The sequence below is a fragment of the Merops nubicus genome, unplaced genomic scaffold, assembly GCF_000691845.1.
Source record: "Merops nubicus isolate BGI_N331 unplaced genomic scaffold, ASM69184v1 scaffold4565, whole genome shotgun sequence".
NCBI lineage: Eukaryota > Metazoa > Chordata > Aves > Coraciiformes > Meropidae > Merops > Merops nubicus.
Genome location: NW_008610108.1, coordinates 87,915 through 99,130, shown reverse-complemented (window position 1 = coordinate 99,130; position 11,216 = coordinate 87,915). Strand labels below are relative to the sequence as shown.

The 11,216-nt window shown below is 38.8% G+C and overlaps 1 protein-coding gene across 1 annotated transcript in view; it reads left to right on the top strand.

Moving 5' to 3' along the window:
• The window catches only part of MPPED2 (metallophosphoesterase domain containing 2), a 96,912-nt gene that overhangs the window by 40,139 nt on the left and 45,557 nt on the right, over positions 1-11,216 (top strand). The window contains exon 3 of the mRNA XM_008940775.1: positions 10,938-11,163. Within this exon, the coding sequence (XP_008939023.1) occupies positions 10,938-11,163 (226 nt within the window). The remainder of the gene's footprint in view (positions 1-10,937; positions 11,164-11,216) is intronic.

Here is an 11,216-nt window from a genome sequence, read left to right as displayed (position 1 = left end):
GGAAAACCATTCACTACTTGCAGACTCCTGGTTGTAAATTATAATCCTGTGGCACGAGGTGGAGCGTGGAAGGTGGGGAGGGATTGCCTGAGCGAGGATGGCTGTTGCGGAGGGGAGGGAGAGCCCTGCCCTGGGGACTGGCAGCTCTGGCTCTGCCTTAGAAGGGGCTCTGCCCTTTGAGGGAGTCACTGTAGAGGATGTCTGTACAATTGGAGTGGAAGCAATACAGCCTTTCATAAACAAATGCTTCCATGAAGCCAGCTGTAAAAACAGTGATGCTTGCCTTCGAGGTGAAAGGGCAAAACCTTAGCAGGAAGGAGTATAAATAAAGAAATAAAGTGTTACCTTTGTGCAAGTGACTGAAATAGCTGTTCTCTCAGTGCTTTGTCTTAATGAGCAGACCTGATTAACTACAATAGTCACTTCATTCTTAGGGTCTGCATATCATTCCTCTTTATGGCAGGGGTTTTAATTTTTTTTTTTTTTTTTAAAGTCTGGAAATGATGGCTAGAATGGGTAAGTCAAGAGAGATCCTACTCTGCAGAAAGCACGTTAAATGAAAAATAGCAGATCCTGCATGCCTCAACAGTTAATGATAGTGTTTAATTACAGAGAAATATTTATTCATGTACCAGAATCCTCTGCATACTTCCGTACACAGAAGGAAAGTACAGATTATGCCTCATACAGGTTTTGCTGCACCTTGAGAAGATGTTACTGTAAATTCAAATGCACAGATACAAGTACCATAAATCTCATATATCCATTTAATTTGATTTAAAAACATTTCACTACCGTAGTAGTTTAGGTGCTTACTAGTTATTTTATTAAGGAGTAGAGATGGCTGCAGTAGCGTGCCCATGTACTTGTAATAAGGATAGGAAAGGTAATTTCACTTGAATTCTATCACAAATAAAGCATGCAAACTTCATGTTGCAGAAAGGAGTTTGCCTTACATATAGTATTTTTTGTTCATCTCTTTAGTCCGTCCTTCCTTGGAAGGACAGTCAGGAGCTATTTCATAACATTACTTTCTATTCTATCAAGCACACCAGTTTGTCCACTGAAATTCAGGGAGTAGCACCTTGGATTTTTAAAATACTTCAGTCTGAACTGTCTGTCATGAGGTCCTGGAATGCTATAGCATGAATGCTATTTGTTATTTGAAGTTCTGAGAGGAGTTGTTATTTGAAGTTTGAGAGGAGATGGCAAGAAATAGTAGCAGGAGTGATATTTGGAACTCAGAAATCACTGGCACCAACTTCCATAATTGTTGCTTTAGACCTTTATCAGGGCTAACGTTTCCTCCTCATTTTTTTTTTTAGTGTTTGGGGTTACTACGTGTGCTTAAACTTACAAGGAGGGTATCTGAGGCTATGTGTTGTTCTGCTCAGGCAATTCTAGATGACTAGGAAAAAAAAGACTGCGTAAGAGGAATTCACTTCCTTGTAATAACATGATACAGCTGGAGTGATTTGGTTTTCTCCTTTAGTAGCTAAGAAACCTCTCCGTGGGCTGGGTTATTAAAAGGAATTTCCTTACAGGGCTCAGGAGAGTCCTGGTATCCAAGAACATCTTGAAAGACTATAATGGAATGTTTAGGTTTATTTAGAATAATAAACTTAAACGTGGGATTCAGAAAATAATTCTGGAGGTTCATAAAGAACTGCCTGAATAGTTTTGGTGGACTGTAATTTCTCTTTGCATTCCCTGTGTACTTTCTCTTTGGTTTTTACCCTGTAAGAATTTCAGGAAAGGTCTGTGGAGGTGGTTCTGAAATACAGTACAGTACCTAATGCTGTCAGATGGCTGTTGGCTGCTTTTAGAAGAGGACTTTAGTTCAAGGTTTAGATTTCTCCTCTTTGGACTTAGAAGAGGATGAAAAAATGCCCAACAAACATCAATGGCACCATTTGAAAACATATTTTAAACCACCTTTGACTATAAAACTTAAATTAAAACGTCTTAAACGTTTACAAGTAAAAGACAAAACATGAACACAGGGTAAAATTTCGGAAGCAACTAATTGCTTTAGCACATTGGAGAATCTTATATTCTCAGAGTTATTAAAAAGCTGGTTTAGACATCAGTCCGTGCTTTTAAAACCTTTGGGATATTTAAAAAATATTTAATCTTGTTTTTTTTTTTCTTTTCAGTTTATTTTCTTTGTGATTATTTTTGCTGTCCCTGCTTATTATTTTTCCCCTTGTCACTATGGGAATTTATCCACTTTACATTACTATTGATAGTTAATCTGAGCTACGATGTGTTTTGTAGTTTACCAATCATGTACTTAAAAATTTTCATTTTGAAAGGAAGGATTTCGATTCCATGTATAAAAATGGAGATGTAAAATATACTGTATTACAGAAAGACATAGTTATCAGAATTTTCTTCTTTATGTATTTGCTTTTTTGCTTTCATAAGAAATGCTCTGACCACCTTCCTGGGATAGAGAATGAAGGTGGCATTTGGAGGGATTTTTTCAGAAATGTTGACGAGCCTTTGCCTTGCTGTGAGCTAGAGGGAGGCATGTGCCTGCTGCTTTGTGTGCTTGTAAGCCTCAGAAACTTTCATTTAAAAAGGAGAAAACAAATAACAGGAACAAGTTCAGAGGGGAGGGAAACAGGACAATGGTTTTGGTGATTATATTTGTTTCCTGGCTGATTTATTTATCTAAAGATAGGTAGTTAGATACTGGAAATACCCTGATAGAAGTGTGGTTTTCAATCCTGTAGTCAGAAAATGAAGTTCTGCAGCTCACATAAAGGTCCCTGTCAATAAGGTAGAAAAAAATGGAGGCAGAATCTAGATCTGGGTGCTGTAGTCAAAATTCTAATTTCCTTCAGTAAATTTTCCTTCAGTAAGTAGAGAGGAATTGATATCCAGACCTGTTTCTCTTTCAAATAAAGCTTTCACTTCATTTGGAAAATCTTGTCCTTAGCATTCATTGGCCTTTGCAGTGTGAAAATATATGTATGTGAAAATACCAAGACATTGTCTGTGATAATTATGATTAGCTTAATTACCTTCTGTGTAATTGTTTCTCAAGATGACCTCCTTTTTGATGGCTTTCACTCATTTATTTTAGGAAAAAAAGACTTAATTGGAATTGTAAATTGCAAAGACAAAGGGTATGTAATGGGAAGTAGATCCTGTTTGTATCAGACAGTGACTGTTGGATTTTATATTCTTAAGATTTGTGGAGAAAAATCATTTAAATTGATACAATATGTGCGCGCACAAGGTAGTATCAACAACCAATATATTATTTCAAAATCTGTTGAGTTTCTTTATAGAGGATTAGGTTATATAGTGTGGGGACTCAGAAAAGAAAATAGAATTGTGTATTGATGCCTTTAGAAATATTATTTGAGGGCAATAAAATGTTCCCTGAAATTCCCTCCTGAGTGGAGAAAATGGAGTTTGTTTGCAGTAATTGCATTTTCTAGCATTTGCTTTCGCACTTTCCAATATGAGTTAAGCCAATTGGAACCTGTGATTCCGTTTTGCTTATTGGCAAAAGTACCATGTAAATTGATCTGTGATGCATTTATAGAGAATGCTTTGAAAATTTTGAAATAGAGATGGCTTTTTCTTATTAGATTTATATAGTATTAGGGTTCATGTCTATATTTTAGCCTAATGTAATAGTAACCAAAAATGTTACTTTTCAATTTAGTCTTAATCAAGTTTGAGGAGAACATTTCTACTTAGCCCCACTGGCACTGTGAAGGCAGAATTTATGTTCTTATGTTCCCATTCTCAGCCTTGGTATTCAAGACTGAATTGGTATTCACGACTTCAAGATCTGAGCCTTCTGAAACCACACCGAGCTGAAGTCAATCCAAAACTTACCAGCTTGGTTCCCTTCCAACCCCTAACATTCTGTGATTAAGATCTTGATCACAAGACAGAATCTAAAATTCTGTTTGACCCAATACAACATATTTCTGTGTATTTGCAGTATCTGTGCACTATAGACCTTAAACTCCGGGGGTTTAGATGTAAATCTCGTCATAGGTGTAAATATGAAGTAATTCAGTTTAGAGGAACCCTTCAGCTCTGCCAGACAAAAGATGTTCTTGCCTTAAAATCTGATATAGTTTCCTGAGTGAGTGCTGCTTCAATTAAAGAATCTCTTTGAAGGTGTGCACATCTAGCACCAGTGCAGACATGGTAGTCCTTTGTGTTGCTTTGCGATGGGAAAGAGAAGAGTAGCAGGAGCTATATGTTTGCAAGAAGAATTTTTAAATGTGAAAGGGAAAAGTATGGCTGTTATCATTTCCATGGAGGGTGGTGTTTTCAGAATTTGCTAGATTCAAAGGGCAACTACATAGCTGTCAGCTTTTGTGGCTTTAAGTTAGACAATTTTTAAAAATTGTTTTTTTTTTCCCTCTTTATGGCTCCATCTTTTACTTTACGTAACTACAAGCCTGAAAAGAAAGCCTTTCCAGGGACTAGCCAACAATTTGTGCTGCTTCCGTTTCATATTTTCTAATTTTAAAGTCAATTCGGGGAACTTTGTACATCTAAAGTTGGCAGTGCTGTGAGCTGCAAAATTTGGAGACCTTTTATTTTGGAGGTTAGACTAAGCAAAAGCTTCAGATATTGTCTGTTTTGAAACAAATAAATGTCATGTATTAATTGATAAAACTTTAGTGAAGCTTTCCATGTTTCAGGAAAAAAAAGTTTGAATAACAGTAGCCCAGTGAAATCCAAACCAACCTGGAGATCAAAACCGAGCAGAAGTTATGTCAGAGTAATGGAGAAGCAGCCGTGGAACGCTGAAGTGAAATGCAAGGTTATCATTCATGTTGTGCCACACTTTTAACAGTGAGGAGAAGGATATTAATCACAAACAGTTACATTAGAATAATGTTATGGTTGAGACATAAATACATAAAAGCAAGGAATTTGTTACCAATGCGGAGCATCATTAAATCTGGCCCACAGTGAACCAACCAGGTGTTGTTACGGCCTAGTGTTGTGTGAAAATCACATTTACCTGTGCAGAGAGGAGACCCAATGGAAGCTCTTGGTGTTAGGAGCTGCAGATTCTGCAGCACCAGACTTCTCCAGGATGCCTGCAGAGGTTAAGAAGCAGCTGTACCTGTGGTGGCTCAGAGAGGTGTTTGCTGTGAAACCTTGGCACCGCCTCGCCGAGACCCAGATGCCGTGTCAAGATTCACCCAGGGCTTCCTCGCTTTCATGGGTTTATGACTCAGCCTTGGCATTACTGTAACATAGTTTTTTGTGTTTAATGTTTCTTAGACTTGGTTTTCCATTGCCAGCATGGAAGAAAACCTAATGCATGAGTTTCAGAGGAGAAGGTAGCAGTCTGAACCTGCTGTGTGGCTCGATCCGCAAGTGTGAGTATTAACACTAGAGCTGTCAGGGCTCGTGAAATTAATGAAGCCTGACGGTTGCAGAGGGAAAGGTCAGAGGCAGAGCTTGCACTTACCTAACGCTTCTGTTTGGTTGTGTCTAACAGCCTTTTCAACAAAGGGGAGCTTTAATGTACAAGCTTTAGATTTATCACAGGAATTCAAGGGTCTCAGCCTTTGCTTCTCCCTGTGCTGTGCTCTAATGTTTTCTTTGCATAAAGGCAAAACAATTAAACCTTCATTCCTCAGCTCCTCTTGCTGTGTTGCCCGTGTGTGTTTTGCCTGTCTGAGGCCAGGATCATTTAAAAAGCTGATGGAATACTTTTTCATCAAGAAGATTTTGAGAGATCTTGTACTTCAGTTCTTTCTTCAGTTCTTTGTACTTCTTTGGAAGCATATTCTGATGTTGTGCATGTTCTGTCTTTTATTTATTTGCCAGCTTTTTTTGCTGGTTTATTCGTTTAATTCTGTAAATTTCTATAGAGAGATACAATGTATAGAAATTCCTGGATGATGTTTGCAGCCAGTATGTTGTTTGACATCAGTTTTAGTTATTCCATTGAGGACTTTTTGTGAAGGCTGTTAAATTAAAGCAGTCAGAATATTTTCAGTCAGTTGGTCAGTCTCATAATGGAAAAGACGTTTGCTTTTCCTATCCAGTTTTGGACTTCAGTACCTCCAGTTGATTGTTAGTTAGGATTACTGTTAAGTACAACTTACCATTTGAAAGCTCAAGCCTATTTAACTGTACTTACACAGTCTAACTCTTTTGTTGCTGCCAAAGTAGAAGTCAGAGCTTTTGAGATGTTCTGTCTGTATTTTAAAAAGCTGAAGAGGGACTGGGGTGATTGTGGTGTAAATTCTGGGAAGAGAGAGTAACCATGGCCCTGAGATGCAATGGGCTTTTTTTCCATGAGAAACCTCCATGGCAGTTACAGAGCTGCTGACCAGCAGCAGGCTCTGCTGGCTGCCCTTGCCTGCTGCCCATGGGTAGGTGGCTTGGGGAGCTACAGCCAGGCAACTGAGAGCAACCTGTGCTGCTGTAGTGACTGGAAGCCCATAGGAATGACACAAAATCTGCTCCTTCAGTGTTTATCTCTCCACATCTCTGTGTTTGGTTATAGGTGAATGCTCCATGACCAGTTTTGCACTTTTGAAGCTTATATGCTACACCATAAATTGGAGATGATTCATTTGCACAAACATCTCACTTGTACAGATTTTCCCACTTTTTGAAGGGACCACAATTTGTACTTCAAGATGTATCAGCCCATTTCTCAACATATGGCCAAAGGGTCTATGAGGCAATAAAATGGGCATGAAAATACTTTGGATTTCGTGGAAGTGTTGTGTGGTTGGAATAGTTAATGCGTTTGCATATTCAGAGCTTCACATCAAAAGCACTTATGTAGCATTTGTGTGTAAATAGAGGTTTCTACCACTATACAAACAGCTACTATCACATTATTTCCCATTCCCCTACTTCTCTGTGGGTTTTGTAGGTAACAGTAGTCAAAAAATAATGTGATTTTCTATTTTTATAGGGACTTGGCAGTTAACATTCATTGCCAAACTCCTTTTCATGTCTGGCAGCTCTACAGAACTTGGATTGTGTGACTAAATTGTGCTCAATATGAAGCATGCCATTAAAATGGGAACAGATTAAAGACTCTAGGATCAAGTACTTAAGGTGAACTTAAAAATCCATGTACTTACATAGGTTAAAAAACCCGAACAACCTCCTAACTCTCCAATTTCCCCCTTTATCCTATGTAGTAGGTGTATTAAAAGTTAGTCTGTTGTTCAGCCAACAATTTGAAGTGATTTAAGTGGTTGCAGCCAGTAAAAGAAGTCCTACCTTACCAGCCTATACAGACCCTCATTCCTTTTTTGCTACATCTTTTTCAGCATTTTACTGACTCGCTGTGTTCTGCCACCACCAAATACTTGTGTTGTTTTATTACTCTGGGAGTTGATAATTGTGGTTTCTGAAGTGCTCATTCCAGCCAACAGATCAAACTTTCCCTAATTTGGAAAGCAATTTTTCAGTTCGTTTTCCAGGTTCACGGTATAAATTAGAATGAATAATATAACTGATGCATTATGGAAAAGTTAATAGTTAAGGAATTACAGTAATAAAGACCAAATGTAACAAGTTCAGTGGAGTAAAATGAGGATGTGTGTTGTGCTCCAGTGTGTCTTTCTGTACAGACAGCATGGATGTAGATATGCAGAGATTAATCCGGTCAAGATGAAACTAAAATACCAGGGAGTAGGAGATCTTGTGTGTGACTGTTTATACTTCCATATTAAACACAGAAGGTCAGCAGATCATAGACAAAGGACAGGACTGCCACAGGAAAACAGGCCAAAATATTTCATAAATTGTATCAGAGAGAATGAATGTTATGCATTGCCACAGGGCTTTTCAGGAAGGGAAAACCCGAATGCAATGAATAAATAGCTAATCTGATTGCAGGTAATTTATTAGTGCTATATAGTCTTTCCTCAGGAAAGAGGAAAGAAATGGATGAGACTTCCTCTTGGCACTCCCCTTTGCTAAGGGCTGGCTTTTGATGTGTTTGTATTCTGATGAGTGCTGTCGCTCATTGCTAGCTCCTGAGCCAGCTCTGGAAAAGGAAAGCAAAATGTGACAGGTTGTAAAGTCAAGGAAGGAGGTGGGGGACCAGGTCCGACGTTGGTGCCCATCCTATGTTAACTATTAAAGTATGGGAGTAAATATTAAAATAGAGAGTGAAGCACATCTTGTCTTGTTTCTGGATTGGGGACCTGGCTCCGCGGCCGTTGCGTCCGCAGCCATCTCTGCTGGCTCGTGGACTGTGGGTGTGCAGTACTGCTGAGCTAGAGCCTACAGGTAGATGTTGATGAACTTTGGTCCCTGTAGGGTTTCTTCTCTGGGGTCTGTTTTGCCTTATTCCTCAGTCCTGGTGTTTAGGTTTCATGGGTGGGGCCATGTCCTAAGCTCCCCAGCAGCACTGGGAAGAGGCTGTTCTCTCCCAGGGTCCCCCGGATCCTTCCTGGCTCTCAAGAGTTGAGCAAGCAGAGCCTTTCCTTAGTCTTAGTAAAATCAACACCTGTCTTGACATTAATTTTAGTAAATACTGTTTGGTTTTCTCTACTGATTTCAGGTGCTTCTATAGCACGTATAACATTACATGTGTGTGTTCTATTAATCACTGATGCCACTGTCGGTTTCTGTTCATGTGTGTTCACTGCGGGTCCTCTTTTCCGAAGGGTCAAGGTAAAAAACCCATTGACTTCAAGGGAAAATGTTCCAGACTTAATTGGATACAATATCAGCAAAATATGCTGATTTTCAAGTTCATGAAAATAAATAGGAGAAAGTGTAAAACTTGGACATTTATCCAGTAAGATGAAGAAGGTTTCTCTGCTAAAACTCACAAACATTGATAACTTGGCAGAAACCTGAATTTAACTGCTCCATACTACTTCTCTGAGAATTTTATCACATCTAGCTTGTTCTGGGGGATTGATAGTTATGACAAGTGTATCAAATTTCATGCCAGTGGTATCTTTTATGTTCCCTGAGAGAGGAGAAAACAGTAATTCTGCCTTGTGCCCAGGAGTCACAGAGAGCAGGAATTGTAGGTACCTGTCACACTGAGTTTTTAAATAAAAATGAATTGCAGAGCAGCATGTAGCAGAGATGGGGAAGAGGAAGGAAGAGGGAAAGGAGTGAGGCATAAATGGTAGAGGAGCGTTTATTGCATCTCCCCAAGCTTTTAATCTAATGCAGCACCGCAGAGAGTTATGAATATGTATGATCTGAATTTTGATCAGATCTGAGGTGTCAATGCTTGTTTTTTCTCGGGGGGATTTGTAGCTTTTCGGTTTTCTATCCAGAATTAACTAATGTTGCAAAGATCATGTTTATATACGTATCTTGTGTAATTCCTGTTTCCGTGCTGTAAATATTGAAAAGCAGGGGGTTTTGACTGGTTCCCTGTAAGTCTTATTTAGGAGAAAGTTAATCTTGTTGTAAATACTTGCAGTTCTACGTTGAAATTTACTTTAAAAAAAAAAAAAACACAAACCCAAACAGTTTTGAAAGTTGAAAGACAAGTTTTAAACTAGTGAAGTTACATCTGTTTACGAGAACTGTATTAATGAGAAATACATAACATCTGATTCTGTGTTCCTCGGAGCAGATGTTGGGAGTACCAGAACTGAAAGATGGACCCACAGATATCCACGATCGATTTTCCTATCTTTATGAAAAAACAAAACAAAACAAACCACACCAACCAACACAAACCAAAACCCAGAAACAACCACCAAATCCCAAACAAAACCAAAAAAAAACCCAAAAGAAACGAACAAATGAAAAAAAAAAAAAACACAACAAACCAAATGTTTTCTAAACCATTATTATGAATAAACACCTAAACAAATGATTTTGTATAAGACTAGGAAATTTGGCTTATGGTGAAGGCAGTAGAAGTTAGCTCTGATGCAAACCTTATGTGTGATTTTTGGCAAGTCACAGTGGAACAGGTTTTGTAAAAGAACCTAACTTCTGTGAAGATACCGCGGTATAGGACTGTATTTTTAAGGGAGCTCAGTACCCAGTATGTTTATTTGGAAGATCTGGCACTGGTTGTTGGTACAAAGTGTTTGAAAATCTGCTTCTGAACTCCAAAAATCTGGCTCCATGGGCTTTTGCTCCATACCTTCTCCTAAATGATGGGAATAGTTGCCTTGAACTGGGGTGATCAAGTCTGTATTCTTTATCTCTGAGTCTCACAGTAAATGAATTAACCACATTTCCTTTTTCTTACCTATGTTTTCATTTGCCTGAGGTTCGTGGTTTCTCCTACACACGTGTTTCTCACAGAAGTGAGATACTACCATAAAGTGAATAATACTAGTAATAGTAATAATAATTTGTAAGTACATTGCAAGTGAATTGAAACTTTGAAGAAGAGGCTGGCTCTGGAATAAATGCCACTTGAACACAAATTAATCCAAATAACAGCATAATTTGAAAAAAACCAGCAGCTTAACTGAGTACCCCATGCCTGGTACCCTCATGACTTGGCTGTGAGTTGTACTGTGGTCTCTGGTCTACCCACCCACTCGGCCAAAGCATCTCACTGCAGGTTGGTCCTGTGGGCTGGGACTCAGGTCTGCTGACTGACCCAGAGTGGACACTGTGGTAGGACTCAGTGACATATCTTAGACTAATCTAAATGAGTGTGTCATTGGTTGAAAGCAAGGGAGCAGTGGTGGTTTATGCCACCTTTGGAGCTGGTTTGGTACCTACCAGCATGGTTTGGGTAACTGTAGTACACGGTTCTTATTGACATTGCTTTGTGTGGTGTTACTTTATATTTTAACACAGTTTCATTCAGTGAAAGAGAACCAGCATTAATAACTTCTGCTCAACTCGGAGGTGCACACAGATCTTGGGTATTTCATCCTGTCACTGTTAGCTGTCTGCTTATTGTGCCAGCAATGCTGGTGTGGGAGGAAAATCTGCTAATTAAGTCCTCTCTTTTGTTATTTCAGGAAACCTACCATATGAATATAAAATAGTGATTGCTGGGAATCATGAACTGACATTTGATAAGGAATTCATGGCAGACCTTGTTAAACAAGATTACTACCGCTTTCCCTCTGTGTCCAAATTGAAACCAGAGGACTTTGACAATGTTCAGTCACTCCTGACAAATAGCATTTACTTACAAGATTCAGAGGTAACAGTTAAAGGATTCCGAATATACGGTGCCCCATGGTAAGTCTGAATTTAAACTTTCTTTGCTGTTTATTACTTGAACCACATCAGGA